Source organism: Tachysurus fulvidraco, chromosome 2, assembly GCF_022655615.1.
Source record: "Tachysurus fulvidraco isolate hzauxx_2018 chromosome 2, HZAU_PFXX_2.0, whole genome shotgun sequence".
Taxonomy (NCBI): domain Eukaryota; kingdom Metazoa; phylum Chordata; class Actinopteri; order Siluriformes; family Bagridae; genus Tachysurus; species Tachysurus fulvidraco.
Genome location: NC_062519.1, coordinates 36689646 through 36712182, shown reverse-complemented (window position 1 = coordinate 36712182; position 22537 = coordinate 36689646). Strand labels below are relative to the sequence as shown.

The 22537-nt window shown below is 38.5% G+C and overlaps 1 protein-coding gene across 32 annotated transcripts in view; it reads right to left on the bottom strand.

Annotated features, from left to right (window-relative positions):
• Positions 1–211: 211 nt before the first annotated feature.
• LOC113653738 (CLIP-associating protein 1-B-like) overlaps positions 212–22537 on the bottom strand; it is a 64012-nt gene continuing 41686 nt past the window's right edge. For 4 of the 32 annotated variants that reach the window (XM_027163529.2, XM_027163545.2, XM_027163702.2 and 1 more), the window contains 25 exons: positions 21876–21983; positions 21177–21215; positions 20740–20883; positions 18778–18885; positions 17689–17748; positions 16244–16347; positions 16059–16082; positions 14995–15239; positions 13970–14033; positions 13808–13810; positions 13541–13704; positions 13284–13362; positions 12476–12619; positions 10883–10978; positions 9674–9820; positions 8922–9028; positions 8000–8116; positions 6780–6927; positions 6363–6597; positions 6218–6274; positions 5905–6119; positions 5332–5460; positions 4582–4788; positions 4162–4278; positions 212–3782 (listed from right to left, as the gene is read on the bottom strand). In XM_027163529.2, coding sequence (XP_027019330.1) covers positions 3696–3782; positions 4162–4278; positions 4582–4788; positions 5332–5460; positions 5905–6119; positions 6218–6274; positions 6363–6597; positions 6780–6927; positions 8000–8116; positions 8922–9028; positions 9674–9820; positions 10883–10978; positions 12476–12619; positions 13284–13362; positions 13541–13704; positions 13808–13810; positions 13970–14033; positions 14995–15239; positions 16059–16082; positions 16244–16347; positions 17689–17748; positions 18778–18885; positions 20740–20883; positions 21177–21215; positions 21876–21983 — 2948 coding nt within the window. In that variant the 3' untranslated portion in view covers positions 212–3695. The remainder of the gene's footprint in view (positions 3783–4161; positions 4279–4581; positions 4789–5331; positions 5461–5904; positions 6120–6217; positions 6275–6362; positions 6598–6779; positions 6928–7999; positions 8117–8921; positions 9029–9673; positions 9821–10882; positions 10979–12475; positions 12620–13283; positions 13363–13540; positions 13705–13807; positions 13811–13969; positions 14034–14994; positions 15240–16058; positions 16083–16243; positions 16348–17688; positions 17749–18777; positions 18886–20739; positions 20884–21176; positions 21216–21875; positions 21984–22537) is intronic. The other 28 variants (XM_027163562.2, XM_027163578.2, XM_027163665.2 and 25 more) reach the window with 25 other exon arrangements.

Sequence of the window (22537 nt, the reverse complement as noted above, 5' to 3'; positions counted from 1 at the left end):
TAATGTAGTGTTAACAGTAAGCCTTGGTTGAGCATGGTATGATATGTACAGAATAATAAGTGCTTCGTAAAGTTTTACAATGATGATGCAAGTACCGGCAATTTTACAATGTGATTTCAATTAGAATTTAGAACTGAAACAAACCTTTCTTATAAAAACTATTTTACAAACAGATCAAAACTTTAAGAAAGACAGAGACTGAGACTGTGACTGTGAAACTCAGAGGTTTTGCTTTATCTAGAGCAAATGGTGTTTACAGATTCTATCACAGGTGGAAGTACAACAAAAAAGGGGTCTTTATGTACAGTTACTGCTGCAAAATAAAAGACATAAATACAGATATGGATATTAAATAAGAGCAGCTAAACGAAAGGCATGCACAGTAAAGCGAGAGGCAGAGTTATAATAGTTTAATACGTCAGCAGAAGCATCGTACTGGCTGCCGTAGTAACAGTCCTTTAAAACACTGGATTCCCCTTAACCACGCACACACACAGGCACACGCACACACACACACGCACACACACACGCACACACACACGCACACACACACGCACGCACCACCTAAAAAAAGCATTTGCAGCTTAAGTGAACTGAGTCAGTTAGCTGGAATAGTGAGGAAAGGGAACGTACAAAGCACTGAGCCTCTCTAGACTTTTGTAACCAAAGCCTGGGCTCCTAGCAAGTATCCATGTAAACATATCTACAGTATACACACAACCAGGATTATTACTCAGTCAACTACAGCACGATGCTGCTTCCTGCACACACCGTTACAGTACTGGTTTTACACCAGAATAGACCAGATTTCGCAAGCGACTGCTAAAACACGCATGCTTCAAACATGCATGCAGAAGGAATGGTCGATTAAAACATCGCTAAAATGTTCAAACACTGGAGCACTGCCACACATCATATCTAAGCAAGTAGAAATCTCTCCAATGGAGGCAGATTCCACCATTTAGATGGTTAATATGTCTGTTTTTAGACACGGCTGTAATTTAGCCTCAAAACAGATAATGAGTGGATCATTTCGCTTTTGGTTTATATTTTTCCAGAAAATATGATCAAAAACGAGACCATTTCAAGCTTGAAATAAGTAGTGCATTAGTAAAGCACTCTAGAAATGAGTTTCAATGAGTTGGATAAGTCGAGCTCTTACATACTAATCTCTCTGCTAATTATACACATTCCATGAATTTGCTTTTCCTTTTTTACTTGCATAGATTTTTTTTCCCCCAGTGAAACTCTTTGTACTGTTTTCTGACTTTAATACATTGTTTATTAGTATAATCTGTCCTGTAGTATTAAGTCTAAATCACAGGTTCTCAAACTTTTTGCAGTCAGAGACTCTTTTGGACTATAGAAAATAAATTCTACAGAAATTCTCTCAGCACTGATTCACGAGCGTAAACAAAACTCGTTCAGATATTAGCCTCATTATTTGAATGTGTAAAGTGTGTTTATTAATGAGAGGCAGACGGCCTCACAACAACAACTCTGGGGGAATAGGAACGATTCAGTAATAATATTAAAAGTGGGCTGTGATTTTTACCGCCATAAATACATGAATAATTCTCAGACCTCTGTAGTGGATGTACCTGAACCCCAGTTTGAGAACCTATGCTTTAGATAACGATCTAGAAATCATGCCCTAGTTGTTAACCTCACTACTACAAGACATTAGACGTAACCTGGATGACTGAACACCGTGCAACTCCGGGTTCATTCGGACACAATGACAGATTACACATCCAGGGCAAAGTGTTGTCGACTTTTTTCCGATTCAGCGAGTTCCCTACTGCTCTTCAGTGTCTAGATGTACAACAGAGACACAAAAAAAAAACAACATACTAGAAATGTTTGATCTCATCTTAACACTAACACAACACGCTCAACATTCAGCATTGAAGAGCACAAAGTGTAACTAAAAGAGCCAGGGTTCAATCAACAGCAGCTGTGTGAGAGGAAGAACTTGAAGAAAAAGGCCATACAGCCACAGACGTTTCCACACAACCAGAAAATTGGATAAGTGGTTTGGCTAAAAGTAAATCCAATTTGGATCAGTTTAGAATCATTGCTCTAAAAAAAAAAAATGTACATTTGCACTAAATATATATAAGTCGTATCGGAGCGACATGTCATTTCATATCAGTATTTTAATCTAAAACGAGCCGACCGAATTTTGAAGATTTTGTCAGGTGAATATTTTAGCTGAAAGATTTATTTGGGTCTGTGAACGTCATTAAGATAGAAAGAGTTAGAAAGAAGGTTGTCTATGGAGCAGATTAAGCAACGTCCTTTTATATCTCTGTTCTTGGTCTAAACTAGCCGAATGATCCTCGAGCAAATTCAGGTGCTGTATAACGGGAAAATCTTTTTTTCTTCTTCTTCTTCTTCTTTTTTTTTTTAATTAAACCAGGGATAAATTCATTCCTTTCTTCATGGACAAAAGGACAATTACTATACAAATACAATCAATTGCATATTTAGAATTAAAAGTCCCCCAAAAAGTGAAATTTCTATAGGTGTGCATGAAATTTCAAAATTTTCCAGACATTTGAAGCAGAAGAAGTGTGATAAAGGTGTCTAAACCCCTACATAGGAATGAATGTTCAACTAGTTTATACATTTACTAAAACGTCCTTCGCTGAATAGACAAAAGCTAAGAATTATACGGCAGCGGATTGTTGTTTTTTCAACCAAGAACTTTTTTTTACATGAACTTGATGCCTGATTGTTTTGTAAATGCCTCCAGCAACAGTAAATAGTTTCGCTAAGCTGCTGAAAGAATGATGTTTTTAAAAAGAGCTTAAAGGAGTACTACAGCTTTTTTTCCCCTATTATAATCTTCACACACCAGAACTGTAGAATATGTGTAATCACAGCAGACTTCTTCTGTATGGAGTTTCCCTGGATGCTTCACAGTACTGAGAGAACGGTTTCTCTAAAGGGGTCCAAGCACCAACGTGTTCATGAACATTTGCATGTATTAGATTTAAACTTCGGTGCACATGTCTAAAGGCAGATGCTGAATGAATGTTTAAGTCTGTATAACAAGAATTCAAAACTCTAAATGATCGAACCACTTCAACCAAAATGTTTTTATGTTTTGGCATGTTTGGGTTCATCAGATACGATTTTGTGTCACATACACATAGATACAGTGTCTATGTCATATACCATCAAATTTCTCTCTCACAAGAATGTTCTGATTCTGAAAGATTTCTACAGAATGAACTTATAAATTTATAAAAGTGTTCGAAATATTTGTCCACTAGACAACTGCCTCGAGACGTTCATTTTAAGCTAGCAGTATATGAAGAGGTTTTCTCAGTAATGGGTAATTTTCTAAAAAATGAAAAATGTTTTCTAAATTGTTGTTATTACACATAGTCTGTAGATGTGGTAATGAGAGATTTAAATACAACAACAAAAAGCCAGAGTTCTCCTTTAGTGTAGAAACAGACTGAGAATACAGACAAACAGGTCCACTGGACTGAGGCACAGATGTCTGATACATTACACGAGTCAAGATTCAAGAGTAGAGCAATACAAGCAACCCAGTTCAGTACCACATACTGTCCTTTCATTAGCAGAAGACTTCCGACCCTGGGATGTTCTGAAACCGGGTTGTTTCAGTAGAACTGGACGGGGCGTGAGGTTAGGATTGGCTTCCGATGTGATTGGTCGGTTTAGCTGTGGGACGAGATGTCAGAGGAGCTGCTGCTGTTGCTGTTGGTAGTTTGGGCTCGCTTGATGTAAAGGTTTAGCAGTTTCATCTGCCAGAGGACAAGAGGAAAACCAGACTGAAGGCTTATCATGATTATAACACATACTTACTGTAGACTTACAAGGGACAAACCCTCTCTTTCTGGCCTTTCTGGTCGGATAGTTGTTCATGATTTTTTATTAAAAACAACAGGAATAATAAATACAGACTGAAGAAAACGTTCCTTATCTGTAAACTACATATTGGAACATAAATGAAATGACAATTTTTCAAATAAATCTCACACCCACCCACCCACGTACATACACACAAGTACATACATACATACACATACGTACATACACACACATACAAGTACATACATACACACACATAAACACACATGTACATACACACGCACAAAAACATGCACATGTCTGCAGATTTACCTTGCTGCCTGTCAGTTGGGCAAGATGAGGCTTCAGACCTTCTCCAATCACAGAATAAATTGCCACAAGGCAGAAGACACTGGCTTTCCTCACGCTGCTCTCAGTGTTATCATAACCCTGAAACACAGACACACACACAGTTGAATGTGACACATACAAAAAAACAGGACACAACAGTCTTGTTATTAGGTACGTATTTGCTCATGGCTCTGTGAACCTGTAGCACTGTTTAAAAAAACCTTATTGCTGTAGTGTTCAGAGTTTTCCTAGAACAGGGTTGAACATCTAAGTGTACTACAGTAGGTATGTAATGACTCTGTGTGTGTGTGTGTGTGTGTGTGTGTGTGTGTGTGTGTGTGTGTGTGTGTGTGTGTGTGTGTGTGTGTGTGTGTGTGTGAACATGTACATGTGAGTGCACACCTGTAGTAGGCCGGGGATGATGTCAGGCAGAAGCTGATATAAAGAATCTTCTGGAATGCGCTCGATGACTTTGGTCTGCATTTTAATGGCGGCTAGGTCGATGGGGTAGTCTGCAGTCTGTACAATGGGACACAGAACCTTAATGCACTGCTCCGGGTGGATGGAGGAAGCCAGGGTGGACGCGGCTTCCTCTGCAGCACGCACCACCTTAAAGAAACGCAAACAAACAGCAATGAGATGCTAAAGGAAGTGTACTTCTAACCGGGGCTGTGGCAAAATGTTTGGTGCTGACACTTGGACTGCTCTTGAGATGCTCTTTGGCCTTTGAGGAAGGCACTTAATTCAATTCAGTTTCATTTTATTTATATACCATATATTAACAATGGACATTGTCCAAAAAGCATCTTTAGAGAAATATACAAACTCAGGATATATATTTGAAATGTATATATTTATAAATAATGTAACCTTTGAACTATGCATCATTTTTAACTGAGTAAATGTTAACATGAATGACATCTCATATACTCTGCATCTAAATTTGTATTCTAATTTTATCTAATTTTATTGTGCTGGATTGTGAGAAGAGTAAAATAAAAGCAGAAAATAAGTGATGCGTTCCATGTTTCCAGTAGAGAGACTAAAATGCCTACATGTCGTCATCGTTCTCATCAGTTTATTTTTTTCTGGAATTTTCCAGTTCATCCAGTAAACAGTAAAAAAAAAAAAAAAACACCACTTGTGCCTGACCTCTTTGTGGGAGTCTTTGTGCGCCTCCAGTGTTTTCATAATGGTCAGTTCTGCATAGTTCCTGAAGCGTGTAGGTTGACTGCGCAACATCTCTTTCAGCACACGCAGAGCCAGCGCCCGGATGGTGTGCTGAGCAGGAAAACAGCAAGATCGCCTGTTAGCCATGGATCCACACACTCCTAATCCAACTCCTGATCCAAAAGCCTTGAAACTTTAAAAACCGAGTAACGCTACTGATTTTTAGATCATGAATTAAAACTAGGACCATGAACCGGTTCTGTGTAATTTCTAATAATCATTAACATATAAATGAATTGTAGTTATAGAGTTGTCACTTCATTGAAGTTTATTTCTATAACATATCTGTTCAAATGAGCTAGATTTTATTGACCATTCAATGCTACATTAATGCAACTTTAAAACAGGAAAACGTAAACATTACATATACAAGATAAGGGAAGGGGCGGGGCTTCCTGGGGTGTATAAGAGGTGTATGTGAGGTGTGTGTGAAAGCTGCCAGGTCACAGTGCTGTAAATACTTTACTCATTTCTCTGCGAGTCCTGTATACTGACATGCACATGGAGCAGATCACTCACATCTTTGTCCCCCAGCGTCTCCAGAAGCAGCAGCAGCATGGTTTTAAAATGCTCCTCCCATACGGCTATGCTGTCGTCACGGGTCACCTTCAACAGCTCCAACAGGGCGGCCCGTCTCTCCTCCACACGCTCGCTGTGATTGGACAGCTCCTTCAGGAGATCACCGACCAGCTCCAAGTGCTGTGCAGGGCCTGGCCAATGTCAGAAAGGAAACAAAATAAGGCTATCCTCGGATAACTGAGGTACTTGTTGAACAGCTCAAGAAACTGATCAGTAAAAATATTATTACCTGTAGAATAACTTTTGGGAGCCATGATTTTGTTTTCACCAAACTCTTGACGACGACCTAAAGGAGAACCAAGAATTATTCCTCGTGTTATAGAATTGAAAATACTCAATCAATCAATCTATAAGCAGATAAATAAAAACATTACCATCACGAAGCTGTTCGACATCGTCATCGAACACTGCCTCCTTCAGAGCAGCTTTATCGTAAGTGCTGATGGAGTCAGTGTAGTTGTAGGGATTGTACTCGCGTGTCTTGGGCCCCAGGAAAGAGCGAGGGGACGGTGTATTCAGTAACGAAGTCTTGTTGTCCAGTGCGGTTCGGCCTCCCTCCATCATGTCTGTACCTAGCCGTGGGTCTGCAATGGAGGACGCTACTGCACTCTGTGTGAGAAACAAACCATGACACTTAAAATACAAACAACTGGATTGAAAGAAAATATGTTTTTATTATTAACATGTACCATGTAAGTAAACTTCATAATGCATTTCTGATCAAAGCACAGCTGGAGAAATAAAGCAATGATCAGCCTGTTTTATTCACTACAAAGTGAAATCAAACTCACTGCGTCATCTTTCTTGGTGTCACGTTTGATTGGCTCGTAGCTGTCCTCCTGGCTGCGGAAGCTGAAGCTCTGAATGGCTTCAGTGACTCCTCGCAGAGAGCTGTAGATCTCGTCTGAGTTCATGTTCTCTGTGTCATATTCCAGCATGCTGCACACACACATACACACACACACACACCGTATAAAAGTCTAGTCAGATTTTATTTTTCAGCACAGTGCATTTTCAGTCATTAGGAATCATTTGAGAATCATTCGGTTCATTCAACTCCACGGAATTATTCTCCCTCGTAAAAATATGGCATCATGTTCAGCCATAAATCCAAGTCGCAGTGAGTCTAATCCCTCAAATCTACACGACTACAAATGACGACCAGCAATAACTAATATGGAGGGATTTACCTAGACTTTTATAAACAGGATTTTAAAAACCTTAAACACATTTTCCATTGATTTGTGTCTTTTTGCTCTCTAATGTGTTTTTAAATGAACTTTATTATCAAGTTGGCATTTGCATGATATTTATTACAGTTCACACAAAAAAAGCTAATATTATGTGACAATCTATGCATGTAATAGTTTAGTTTAACTTGTTTTGATATACACCTAAGACAAACAAAGCTCACAATAATTTTTCAGTAGTTATTTTGAAAAAGATATCCCAGTGCTGTACACAGCTTTAGCTTTATCTGTCATCTCTATTAGACAGTAATTAAGTGTGACTAGAAATGTGCAGTGTATTGAAACCATCTGCGTTTGAGACACTCTGAATATATTTAGCTCACTTTGTGGGATCCCCTTGAGGACCGGCTCTGTGAGCATTAGACAACATGCTGAACATTTCGTTTTATGTACTTCTGTTGTCTTGTCAGCGGCTCCTGAACGAGGGTTTAGTTTAATATTCATCCAGACAGAGAACAAAACAGAAGGACAGAACAGACAGTGAAATAAAATAAAGGATGAGAAAGGGATAGATTTGGAATAGTCAAGCAATTGATGTGGAATGACAGAGATTGATCTGATATCAGAAGAACCCCAGAAGGATGTGAAGGATGAGATGTAAAGAAAACTGAGAAAGTTTCTGGACATTTTGAGACATTCGTCCTGTGTAATAAATGCAATACAAGTAAATGAGTAATGAACAACAGCCTGTGTCTAAATGGGGAAGTGACTCCCCATGACCTTTGACTCCACTCTGTGACCCCCAAGCGGAAGGCCATTACCTGGGCGAGGGGGCCCGGCGCCCAAGTCGGTGAGGGGGGGTGCCAGGGCCAGAGGGAGGGGGAGTGAAGGGACACGGGGCCTTTGATAGACCGTTCGAACTCCAGCCCCATATACGACTAAGTCAGGAACAAGGGATGATGCAGGGAGAAAGAAAAACAAAGAGAAAAAGGAGAAAGAGAAGAAAGGAAAGGAAAAGCAGAGGAAAACAGGCTTGCGTGTTAAAAGGTCAACATAACAGTTATTGTAACAGGATTAGTATTGTTACAGCAACAGAGGTCCATAACCAAACATGGCATCTGCTCAATCGTGTACGGTGACTTAAGTATTCACACCCCTGAACCTTTCCACAGTTTGTAATCTTTGAACCTGAAACAGAAATGGATTTATGTAGAATTAAATATCAAGAGTCTACATAAAATAGGTCAGACTGGGAGGAGTTGGGGTTTGTTGGTCTGATGAAACCAAATTTGAACAAAAAGAACTATGTTGGTGAAAACCCATGACACTAATAACACCATCCCTATAATGAAGCATGGTGGTGAAAGCATGACTTTGACGGTTCTCCTCGGTTGCTTCTTTGACTATTGCCCTCCTGTTCATTGACATTTGGGGACACACTCTGATATGTGGTTATGTTGTATTCTTTCGATTTTATAATCATAAATTTAATGTTTTTCGACCAAATTAAGTCTATTTCTTATCAGGCTGGAACAATACAAAATGTGGAACAGGTCAAGGGAATGAATACATTCTCACAGCATATGTTAACACTTGGTTTACAGACTATGGCTTTGTTACTTGTTTATGGATTTTGTTTCACAAGCAGAAATGCATGCAAACGGTTGGAAATAGTAAGTTTAAAGGCATTCTGACTTTGTACTTCCAGAATGTTCTGGGGCTTTTACAGCAGTCTTGAAGTACCTGGGTGAGAGGCCTCCATGAGAGCAGTTTGTGGGGGACGTCAGGGGACTGGTGCGGGAACTAGAGAGTCTTGGAGGCGTGCGGCCTACTGTGTTGCTCGGTGAACTCTAAAACGTGAAGAGAGAAACAAATGAGAGTTTGTTACTGTGTGAACAAATCCATGGAAAGCCTGAAAAGGTCATTTTTTCTATAGAGGATCATAATTCTTCAAATGCTTATAAATTCTATGATTTTGCACTTCATTAAAGTTTTTCACACGAACTTGCATATTTGCAGTGTCAATATTCATGCATGGATAAATACAATATGTGACATCGTCAAATAACATTTTGTCTCTTGCTTTCAAAAAACTTTGTCTCTTGTTCTGCACCTGAGAAGGTGGAGAACCTTTATTTTGGCCTTTGTTAATTTTGTCACATAGTCACACTAATTGAGTTCCAACTTCTGTACATTTTTCAGTGTCACTTCCATGATGTTTACTGTTTTGACTTCTAACACTACCGAGCCGTTTTTGTTAAGTGTTGCTACGTCCTGGTTTTGACGTGATACGAGGCATGAGGTGATATGATTGGCTGTATATTGCTAAGCATCTAGGCATAACCTTCTAACACTGCATCTTTTCACACTGTACACATTTGGCATCACAATTTCGGGTTAACTCTAATGCAAGTCTAGTGCAAAAAGCCCTATTGTATAATAATCTTCAGGATTCGTTTGATGTAAATATTACAGAAGGCATAAAGTTGGAGTACCATGGCTGCAGCATTGCTTGAATTCTTCAGGTGATTATGCAGGAGTTTGGTGGCTCCATCCTGGAAAGTTTTAGGCAGCGCACCCAGGAGCATGGTGAACTCTGGTGTGTTCAGCTCGAAGAGGGAGATCAGGACCATCTGAGCAGCCTGTGATACAAGCACAGCGTCCAGTGAGACCAGGACTACAAGCGACGTAAACTGGTCGAGGAGTTGGAGGAAGTTGTTTTACAGAAGCTTTATACCATAGCTAAACTTGTACAAGTATCCTAGGGTGATACTTGAAGCAGTAATATACAAATAAGAGAGAAATTAGAGAAAAAAGCAACATAAAGTGTCCTAGAAAAAGAACTGGTTTAAAATTAGCTGTAACTTGCTTCCGTCAGTAGAAAGACAGCTGATCGGTGCTCCTGAAATATCGAAACTTCTACAACAATTTTTGATTCTGATTGGTCAGAAAGTGTTGGTCAATTTCTATGACAGGAAATTCTCTTAAAATAGTTGATTACTTCAAATCTCAGGTTTATATTAATGCTGGTATCATTATTGTTTCTATAGTAACAATTTATTGACATCATTTAATACTTAGTAATAAACAGATCACATCAGCATATCAATGATTATTTTCAATGTTATCACATCTGATTTCTTATGAATACAATTTCCTTGAATTAAACATAGTCTTAAAATGATTGTCTTAGATAATACAATTCTGCATCTGTAAATAAATAAATAGATAGATAAGTAGATAGATAGATAGATAGATAGATAGATAGATAGATAGATAGATAGATAGATAGATAGATAGATAGATAGATAGATAGATAGATAAATAAATAAAGGTGGAACTGCAGCCATGGAAGGAGACAGATGTTAAAACCATAGAAAGATCTGAAGAAATGGTTAGAGGCATTTCCGGGCATGCGTGGCGCATTATACGAGTCCAAAGCAACAGAAACTTTAGATAGTGACAGGTTCCCAGCAGGGCAAAGTAAGAATAATACATCTGTGGATACACATTTAAAACACCTGTACACCTTCTTCCCACATTCAACAGATAAAGAGTCCCGAATAAGAAGAGTTATCCATAGGAGCAGCTTCAGAGAGAGAGAGAGAGAGAGAGAGAGAGAGAGAGAGAGAGAGAGAGAGAGAGATTGAGCCATGTGTGGTTCACGCACCGGTCATGCAGGTTTAAAGCAAAACTTAGACTACCTGCTTACATCTCTCCTCCAGGTTGCCCTCCACAGGGAGGGGGGTGAGTGAGCTGAGCCTGCCTGCCAGCTCCTCACTTACCCAGCTGTGCAGGGTCTGACACACACATAGGTATACACACACACAGTCAGAAAGGTTGCTTACATTTATCTTGCACTAATACTCACTGGCTGTTTAACCTGGCATGAAGGTCACTTTGGAGGTAGAATTACTGACTAGACATCAACTAATTTAGATTAATCAGCTCCACTATGGACCAACAGTGGACCACCTGATAGACCTGATATGTACAAATATAGCCATGTTTCTATAGTCGAGTCTTTGAATCATAACCAGGCTGTTTGCCTCACACCTCAAAGATCCGGGATTCGTTTCCCATCGCCACCCTGTGGGCATGAAGCTCAATGCATGTTCTCCCCATGCTTCAGGCTTTTCCTCCAGGTTTTCTCTCACAGTACCTCCTTGTATTTAATTGTACATATGTGACTTTTTGTAAGCTTTTACCTGTTTGGAAAAAGGCTACTACAGCCTAGCTGTGTTTATACTTACACTTTTACAAACTAAATCCAACATTTCATTCATTCATTCATTCATTAAGCAACAAAAATGGTTCTTATCAGGATTTAAATAAGATCAAAAGTTTTGAAGCTTAGTGTTGTTGATGTTGATCACCACAGTTACAGTTCATGTGACCGTGGTGTAGTTCATTTATAACCTTCAGGTATAACATTATTCTTCTGGTAATTGTATTAGGCTTTAAAATTCATAACAGTTGTGTTAATTTGTGAAAGTTGAACAGAACGTGTAAACTTTTTTTTTTTAACTTCCACATTTGTTATGCTGAAGACACGCAGCTATATGTTTCAGCTGTCAGATGTGAGACACCAGCTTAATAAGATTGAAGATTGTGTGAAGGACTTTAGACAATGGATGCTAACTAACTTCCTCCTGCTTAACTCGGATAAGACACAAGTGCTTTTACTTGGTCCACAGGCAGCCAAAAGTAGGCTTTCTGATTACAGAGTAACTCTGGATGGTCTTTCTGTTTCATCATGTGCAGCAGTAAAAGACCTCGGTGTGAGTATTGATACCGGTCTCTCATTTGAAGCTCACATAAATAATACCACAAAATATGTATGTATGTATGTATATATATATATATATATATATATATATATATATATATATATATATATATATATATATATAGTATTTTAAATTTTAAGCTAATCTTTTTAAAATTAATTTATACTTCAATTGTATATATTCAGTTTTTATTTTAAATTTTTATTCTTATTTTTTTCTTCTTCTCATTATTATTATATATGTATTTCCTTTTCTCTCTCTTCTGTTTCCATACTTCTGTAAAGCTGCTATGAGACAATGGGAGATTGTTAAAAGCACTATACAAATAAATTGAACTGAATTGGATTAATCGATGTCTCGGTGAAGCCACATTGGAGACTACATACAGTTCGTCTCGGAGTACAACTGATGATATTGTGTGCAATTACAGCTGAGCAGTTGTGGTGGAGCACAAAAGCTTTTGTGGGAAGCTGTGTGTTTTCTGAGAGATGAAGGAAATGCCCTCACCTTTCTGACATCTGAGCTCTTGGGTTCTGTGGTCCAGGTGATGATACGGGAGACGGCCAGGCGAGTCTCGCTGGAGTTCACAAAATCACTGGGATCCATTTGCCGGGCTAGAGACTCGATATACTTCAGAATGGCCACCTTCACCTACACGACAGAAACAACAGAGCTAAGAAACTAGGAGTTAAATATTTAAGAAGGCTTCTTCTATTCCTCAATTACTGAATAATATGCTATACTATTTAAACAGAGCACAAGCTTGTAATGTAAATTCATTTTTACTGTGTGAATGAATTAACAGTCAATTATTTTGTTTTAAATGCAATTTACATATATAATATCCCTCGTTTGCAGCGTCTCCACAAAACGTTTCACACAATGTGGAGCTTTTAGTCAATGGCCTCAAACACAGTACGATAAAACACAAGTGTTCAACAAGCAATTTCAGTTGTTATTAATAATGTTCACAATGAAAAAGGAACATCTCTCCTTTCCTGGAGGAATACAGCTTCATTTTTAATTTATTCATCGTGAAAGAAAAGTGTTTATTATCCCGTCATTATATAAATTCAGAATTTTTATACAAACTACAAAATTGTCATTTTTATTTAGCCCTAATGAACAAAGCCAGAGGCAATGGAGAAAATGAAAAAACAATGAGAGGAACCAGATATCAGAAAAAACAATGAGAGGAACCAGACTCAACAGGGAATCCATCCTCATCTGGGTGATTATAAATTTTTACCCTTCTGTAACTGTGTACTGTATGGAGAAATAGTGCAGTAATGTTAGTTTAAAAAAGTCCACCAACCTTGAGGTTTGGAGTTTGCGTCTGATCGACGATGAAGCGCATTAAAATGTTGAACTGCTGATCGTAGGGAAATGAATCCCTGTGAAATAAAGAGGGGGAGAGAGAGAGAGAGAGAGAGAGAGAGAGAGAGAGAGAGAGAGAGAGAGAGAGAGAGAGAGAGAGAGAAGACACAAAACAGTGAATGAAACAAAAAATAAGACATGAAAAAAATGTAACTAGACTAAAAATGTGGCAGTTTTTTCCAGTAGAGTTCAGACCTGGTGACATCGAGAGCTTTCTGCACTTTGGCCTGCACTGATCCCAGAAGATCAGCACCCATCTTCTTCAACAGCTGTGTGAGGAGCACAAAGAGCCAGTCCTGCAGATCGTCCCTGTGCAGCACAATGAAGTCCACCAGGGTTTCTAGGAACATGCTGAACACCTGAAGGTAGAAGGACAAGCTTGATCATTCATGACATACAAAACCCAATATTACACCAATAAATGACTGATTCACTGAACAAACCCAGAATGAAACTACTCACTCTCTGAAGCAGTGATTCACACCAACACAAGACCATGCAACAACAACAAACAAAAATAAATCTGTTAGCCTCAAACAACATGCACATCATATTACAGCAGATAAATAAGTTTTCTTTCTTAAGTCAGATTTATAAAAGGATGTCTTTATTTAGGTGAATCACCTTGCTGTGAGGGTCGGCGAACATCCTAGTGAAAATCTCACACAACCTCTTGAGTTCCACACGACTGAAAGACAAAAAAAGACCCAAAATATTAAAGAATCATGGAGAATCGCATTTCACTCCAGTTTTTGTGGTAATCAGGAATTATACACTTTGTTCATCTGTATTACTTTGACAGATTTACAAACAAGGCTGAACGGAAGGCTTAATAACATTGTATTTATTTAATCTATTTAATAAAAATAATCAATTGGTGATTTGGAAATGAAATTTACACAATTTTACGTACATTAGAGCTTTTCACACTGGAAATAGATCATCCTGGTGTAACATCTGTGGTAGATATTCATCCTACCAACCATGTAAAAGAACGCTCTGCTGAATACTAAAGCCTGCTCATTTCCTGTCTGTTTATATATTTCTAACCATGCAAAGCCACTGTTTCTTTCCTGGCTTGCTAGCTTACACCGTCTTCCCGAGCACTCTCCAAGGTTTGTTCTACGCTCCCTGTTTCTTTGGGTGATCATGGTTTTGCTTTTTATTGTTAATAAACTAGCTTTGATTGAGTGAATTTTATTTTTTTATTATTATTATTATTATTTTATGTGTTTAGTCTGACCTCTTCTCTAGCCAAAGAAGCAGAAAAGCATGGTTTTATATGTGTCTCCTGTGTCCCTGTAGCAGGGGGAAATGTTACAGGTAAACCATAAATATTGTCACCTCTACTGCAGGTTTACTTGTGAGAGGAATATATAAGTAAGCAGAAAATTAAAAAGTTAATTATCTGTTAATTATTTGCATGTGTAGAATACGTCGTTACTGGAGATTGTAGAAAAAGACCACCTCATCAAAGTTGTATCTGTTTTAAATTCCTCATGGGTGCATTTATTTCCGTACTGTAATACTGTGGATATTCCCTTTCAGGATATAATGAAGGCCTTAACAAGGGCATTAGTTCACTGTTACACATCTAATGTAGGATCTGCATTTTCTGCTTGAATTCTCTAAACAAACCCCGAACTCACCTGAGGGTTCTTTGGCTCTTCAGAAGGTTCTGGAGGCCCAGCAGGCCTTCTTTCCTCTCGGACCAGTTGGAACTGGCGCAGTGGTTCAGGATCTCAGCTACGTCCTCCGTCTGACGCATGTAGTGTGGCACTCCTCCGTTCCGTGAACTGTAGGAAAGCTCTGAACAGGCGCTGGAGGCATCGCTGTTAGCGTCATCATCTGAGTACATGCCTGGAGACTCGTGCCAACGCCGTATGGGCCTCCGCTAATGAAACACAAAGCACAACAAGACACAAGATGTATATAATAACGCTGTACTGCTTGGTAATAACGCAGCACTATGCATGCAGCTGATTCTTTGAGGATATGTCGATGTTGTATGAGGAGAAAAGCATGCAATGGATAAGTGAATACCGTCATTAAGCTTTAAAAGCTGTTACCGGACTAGAAAGGCCATTTATACCACAGTGCCGTTGATGTCTCGACTCTGATTGGTTGATTCAGTTTCTGTTACAGCAGTGAATGTAATTTAAATCATGGGTTCATATTTATATGATTATTTTAAACCCCTTTTTACCAGTAAACTAGTGTATCATGCTGTCGGCAGAATGAAAACCATCTCATCGGACGTTTTCAATGGGTGTAAACTAATTATTTTATCACTACAAGTCTGATATAAAATAAGTCAGGACTCTGTTGGCTTTCAGTGTGAGATGTGTTTTTACATCTGTATACAAACTTAAACCAAATTGAAGTGGTTAATGATAACACCTTCGAATTTAAGCTGTTTATGAACAAGCACTCGGGGTGTCTCAGAGAGCAGAAATGGGTTTGATATCGTTTACTTTGAACATAGAAACCTTTGTGTGAAAATAAAGGAAATAAAACAAATCCTGAGCAGGTTTTTGTGATATAAGAATAATTTATTTCATTTTCAGCATGCAGTAATATTTTATTCTTTACTTAACTACTCCATAAGAATCTACTGTGAGTGACTTTTTGTTAGTACGTTCTGTGACTCTAAAGATGATGAAGATGAGGATGAGGAGAATATACAGTTTATACATCAAGAAAAAACCCAAACCTTATTCCTGGAGTCTCCTAACAGCTGATGAGAGTTAAGAGAGCCGAAAAGGGAAAAGCAAAGACAGTGACATGTCAGGATTTTCGGTTCATGTTTCCTGCTTACTTCTAGTGTTAACAGATAAAAAACTCAACAATTTTTTGTGTGTGTGGATTCTGAAAGCTGAGTACTGAACACAGTCTCACCAGAGCATCAGCCACTGCTGCCTCCACCTCCATGCCTGTGTTCAGGATGCGCATGGCGTTGACTGAAGCAGAGATCCGTGCCTGATGGATCAGCCCAAAACGATCTGTTAGAAAGAGAGACAGAGAGAGAGAAAGAGAGAGAAAGAATTATTGTAATTTATTCCTGTTAGGCAAGATGTCATTTCAGAGCTCTATTCTAACTGGGATTCAAACTGCAGCTGTAGTAAAAACTCCCCATGACAAGCCCCTCCCCCATTACAAGCCCCTCCCCCATGACAAGCCCCTCCCCAATAACATGCTCCATCAAGCCCCACCCAATAACAAGCCCCTTCCCACAAAGAGCTCCCATTAAACCCCGCCTCATAACAAGTCCCTCCCCACAAGAAGTTCCCATCAAACCCTGATCAAAACAAGCCCCTCCCCATAACAAGCCCCTCCCCTTATCTCATTCAGTTTGACTATTTAAAATTTCTGATTACTATATTTCTTAGATATCTTTAACATTTTTCTGATCATTATTCTAAAATTAGGAACTTTCAAAATGGACAAATTACACCAAAAATTTAATGAACAAAAACATATATTTTTTAAATCTCAAATATCATCACAAAATATAACAAAAATAAATAAATAAATAAATAAATAAATAAATAAATATGCAATGCTGAATACATGTAACCACAATTGTACAATGATCCAAATAAAAAACAATCCAAAGCACAAAAATATGAAATAATTTCAAACAAATGTGATGTTTGTACTACACTCAGTGTATCTGTTTCTACGGATGAAATTATTGTAGTTTTAAAGTAGAGGTTTGTATGCAGGTAAGATTTAGGAGATATTTACAATAACACTAAACTGTAAACTCTCAGTAAACAGAATTAGAAAATAGTTTTCATTTAAATAATAATTTCAAAACAATTAAAGACCACAGTATCATGATGATAGTTTGATGCAACCCTAATGCTGTTAGTAAAAGCTTGGTTTTATTTGCTTAATTGTTTCTATTTGGGGTAAATTGGACCAGGAAATATAACAAATTACTATAGAATTAACCACCAAAGTGATAGGTATAGGGATTGAGAAAACCTCTTCTTTAAAGCTCCAAAAATTAACAAATAAATCATAAACAATAAATAAAGAGATAAATCCAGTGACACATTTCCAAAAATAAAAACAAACTAAAGTCAACTAAATTCCATAATGACAATAAAAAAAATGTATACATACAGCACAAAACAAGCAAAATTAAATATTGCAAAAAAAAAATCACACACTTCACACCTTGCTAAATTTTTCGTCCATTATCATGTATGTATAATTAGACTATAAAGGCGATTGTTATGTTATTTATTCAAACAATATTGAGGTGTGAAATGTGTGAATTGATGCTCTGTAGCTCCCCCTGTCAGGGGTTCGGTGCCTCTCATGCCGACGTTCACCTGTTTGCAGAGCGTCGCCGCTGGTCAGGGCACTGGTGGAGCGCGAGTGACGCCGAGACACTGATCAACAGGAGAACCAAATACAGCTGAGAATTCAACTATTACACTGAAGCAATCGTTCGATTGTTCATAAATATACAGAGATACATTCTGGGAAGACAAGACAGAAAAAAAGACTGGAACATTTCTCTGGAGTTTAGTTAGACACTGAGAGTGTTTTGAGTTACAGCATGCAGGAGAAGAAGAAGAGGTGAAGGCAAGAGGAAGGGAGAGGAAGAGCTGCTAGAAAAAAAGAGGTGTTTACACATACAGAGATTCGCAGTGATAAAGCAAGCATTCGTTTTTCCTGTGACACAAGTGACAGTAACTAATAGCCACTAGACGTGGGCGTGTCCAGAAACATGAAGGAGTTGAGAAAAGTTTGATTTTATGCAAATATGGAGCGATGTGTTACAGCGACTACTAATGAGAGTGAAGAAAGTAGAGCGCACGTGGCACCCACTGAGAAACATTGTTACTCTGATAACTACTGATGACATCATAATACCGAGTCTGGAGACTCACAGTGAGAAAATCACTGTATGTGTGAATTTGGTACTTATAAAAGCTATAACATTCAAATGAGATGGATGTTGATATCGCTGCTACAGATCTGTCAGAATTTGCAGGGAAATGTGCGTAAACTTGTATGTTGTAACTTAATCTGTACGTTGTTGGTGCAGATTTTTATAAAGTTCTGCTCTGAATTATGTGTAGAAATTTGTACATTTGAAAGTGTGAAGTGTGTGTGTTTGTGAAAGAGAGAGTGTTTGAGAGAGTTAGTGTGTGTGTACGGGTGTGTGTGTGTGTGTGTGTGCGTGCGTGTGTGTGTGGTGAGAGTGTATGTTTGAGAGAGTTTGAGTGTGTGTGTGTGTGAGTGTGTGTGTGTGTGAGAGTGTATGTTTGAGAGAGTTTGAGTGTGTGTGTGTGAGTGCGTGTGTGCGTGCGTGTGTGTGTGAGTGTGTTTGAGAGTGTGTGTGTGTGTGTGTGTGTGTGTGTGTGTGTGTGTGTGTGTGTGTGTGTGTGTGTGTGAGAGAGAGAGAGACTCACCAAGGGGAGTAAAACCCCGTGCAGGACTTGTGTCTCTGCTGCTCTCCCTGCTCGTGTCACGACTGCAACCCTGACTCATACTGGGCCGTGGGATACGACTACCCCGCACTACCAGCCCCATACACACATACACACACACACAAGCATGTCCGAGCAGCAGGAGAGAAAAAATGAAACAGTTAAGACAGGACAAAGGAGAAAAGAGAAAGAAGGTTAAGTGATTTCTAGATGAAAAGAGAGAAGGTATGAAGTAAAGGGGATACTGTGGATTTGTCCCTGTACCTGCTGCTAATATCATAAAGACAACCCTGTACTCATCCCAGGATTCTCAGACTCAACACACTCAAGAGTGCTTGATTTTACTCTTCTACACCTCTACATTGATGACTTAGAATCCCACTATAGATGATGCTTCCTCTCAAGGTTTCTTCCTCATTTTCCTCTGCCACCTCTGGAGGTTTTCCTCATCTCTGTCACCTCTGGCTTGTGCAAATAGGGATCTAAATCTAGATCTGGATTTCTGGACAGCTGCTCTGTGTCTATTGTTAAAAACAATACACAAATGAAATAAAAATAAAATTGAAAATAAAACTGACAGAAACTCAGAGTCTCAAAGAATTCTAAGGCTGAAAAATGAAAAATCTCTATGTTCGAAATCTTCTCATGATGGTGAACTGCAGTGAGTCTCAGTTTGTCCTGAAATAAAACGGCTGTCCAGATAAATAAATAAAGCAAAGGTACACGCAGCGTGCACACGCAGTCAGAGCTGGAGGCGTTCATCTATAACGTTAATCGGCAGAAAGACGCAAAGACGGCAAACAAAAGCAGTGAAATGTCACTATTCTTATTACCAGAGTTGTCATATAATATATAATATAGAACTTCTTGTTTTAAATTCTCACTGAGGGCTAAACCCCCTAAAGATGAAATCCTAGAACCGCCCCTGGTGAGGAGGCAAAGGCTTCACATTGTCAAGAAATCAGTAACTCAACTAACAGAGGAAACATTCAGTAACAAATTTTAAAATACTTCACAAATATATAAAGTGCTGTTGTTAAAATGGTGGTGTGTTTTATAATGATCCTATGATTTGCCCATTAAACAAACACACACACAAAAAAAAAACGGATTATGGAAAAGTTTCCACTGGTTTAAGAGCAGAACCATTAAGCAATCAAATGATGAGGTCACTAAGGGTCAAAGAATTATTGAAGGAGTATGAAACCTGTGTGAATAATGCACAAGGACTAACACTGAAAGTCATCACTCGGTTTAATGCGATTTCCTATAAATAATTTCTTCCTTGGTACATTGATTCATGACTGCAGAATTCATTTTCCACATTAATTCAACTACCATGTTCCATTCTCTTACAAAGAGCTGTAGTACTGCAGAAATGTGACATGTTCTGGTTATTTAAGCCAACAAAAGAAAATACACACAACATCTGAAACCAGAATATCTTGAGGAAACCTGGAACACATGGAGAACATGCAAACTCAAAGTAGACATGGTGGAGGTGGGAAATGAACCTCCAACCCTAGAAATGCGAGGATATACAGTAATTTGAAAGGGGATACAAGAGGACACAGGATTATAATCCCAAAATGTTTTTGTTTACATCTATACATATCTATCTTTTTTTGCCCTTGGCTTGTTTTCTTTTCCATCACAATTTTTCTGATCAGTGAAATAAAGTTAGACTTATGTAAGGAGCTGTACACACCTTTAGCCACTTGTTCTGTGTGAAATACAACCAAACCAAATAGCAAACAAGGTAAAAGAATTAGTTTGGCTCTAATTCTGCAAATAGGTGTGCAGGAACCTGGTGTCAAATCTATATCCAGTACTGAAAAACATTTTCAAATTCATACAAAATAAGAATAATCCCGTGGGTCTTGTGTGCATGCTAACTCCCATTCTGAGACAACAAACCCACTTTGTGTGTGTGTGTGTTCTCACCCTGGCCGGAGCGACCCGGGCTGCTCTCTCGGCTGCAGCCTTGACTGCGTGGGATCCTACTGCGCTTCTCTGCCTGGGTCAGAGAGGACACCTTGCCATAGGACTGACCAATAAGCTTCCCTGGAGAACTGGAACGACTCCCAGCTACACACACATACACCACATAGTGATGCCAAGAGAGTGAAGGAGTGAAACGTTAGTAAATGTATCTATAACATCTCACAGTAGTATAGTGTAATAATATAGCACACACACATTTAATACAGATACACATGCAGGATCATGGTTACACAGGAAGTCATAAATCATAAACAGAAATCGAACAGTGACTGACATCAACGTGGCATTAAGTAAACTTAGGGAAAAGGGAGGAACTGTACATTTAGGTGATGGGGTGGTATAAATCATGCTCTAAGTGATCAGAAAGTCTGCTGTACCGTGAGTCTTACCACCTGCTTGGTTTGCTGACCTGGATCCTTTTGTACAAGCAGCACATGGGGCATTGAAGGGCATCCGGTTACATAATGACCATGAAACTACATTACCCAACATGCATTGGGCATGTCATTATATTTGCTTGTACCACAGCACAGTTAAATGTTCTATAAGAGAATGTTATATAAGACAATCTGTGACAAAACCTATATTAATGATGTTTATGATGATCTTTTGAATAAATTATTGTTTCTATAGTAACAAGTTTTAGAAGGAGTCTCCAGTGTCATTTCCGGTACATATCCTTACAAAAAGACAGGTTTATCGCTGCTAAAATGGATGGATGTTCCAGATCTATAAATGTAACTATAAACAGATAAAAATGACATGTTTTGCTGTGGTATAAGGAGAATAAAGTCATGTTTTATTCCTTACATAAAACATCTCTGATTGTTGCCATGGGCAACAATACCAAGCATGCTGGTGTTCATGATGGCACATAGTAAGCGTATCAGATTTCTTACAAACCAGCAGTTCTTAAATGATACATCTTTAGTGAAAATAACGTGAAATGGTTTAGATTTCATTTCATAACTGAACTCTTGCATGACCCTATCAGGACATTTTCTCATAACTATGATGATAGAGCATTATTTCCAAAGAATAAACAGAACGTCTAGTGTGTCTGACTGTGAACTCACGTTGTGATTGTGACACCACTTTCGCTCTGCTCCGCCCCCTACTGTCTGTAACAGAGGCTCCGCCTCCGACGCTGCTGCCTGAACTCTGTCTCCGTGTACGTACACGACCTAGAGATATAAAGACAGACACAGTGGATGACATGCACAAAGTTTATTTTGAACATTTTTTAAAAGTTTCAATAAATGTAAATTGGGATTTTAAGATGGAAAAAGCACTGGAATCACCTTCTGTACAAAAATGCACTAGCGCTTATGAAAACACGTTTACAGGACACATACAGCTACTGTAACTGTAACTAATATGTAGCTTTCTGTAGATCAGTAAAATTAATGCAAATGCTGAAAACTGATGCATTATGGCCTTTATCATTTTCATACCTTTACACCTTCTACTGATCCTTTTTTCCATAGCAACATATATGCATTAAGTAACTTAATGCAGATTACAATTTATATATTGTAACAACAGATTACTGGTGCTCTGTGAAAAGATTAAAGATTGGGATTATGTTTATTACCAAATGTTACAAAGACTGTGTCAGTTTTGATAGCACCTGGATCGATATACTAAAAATCGTTAAGATAAGATTTCAAACAATCACTTCATGCCCTGTACTACTGAATAAACACACACACACACACACACACACACACACACACAC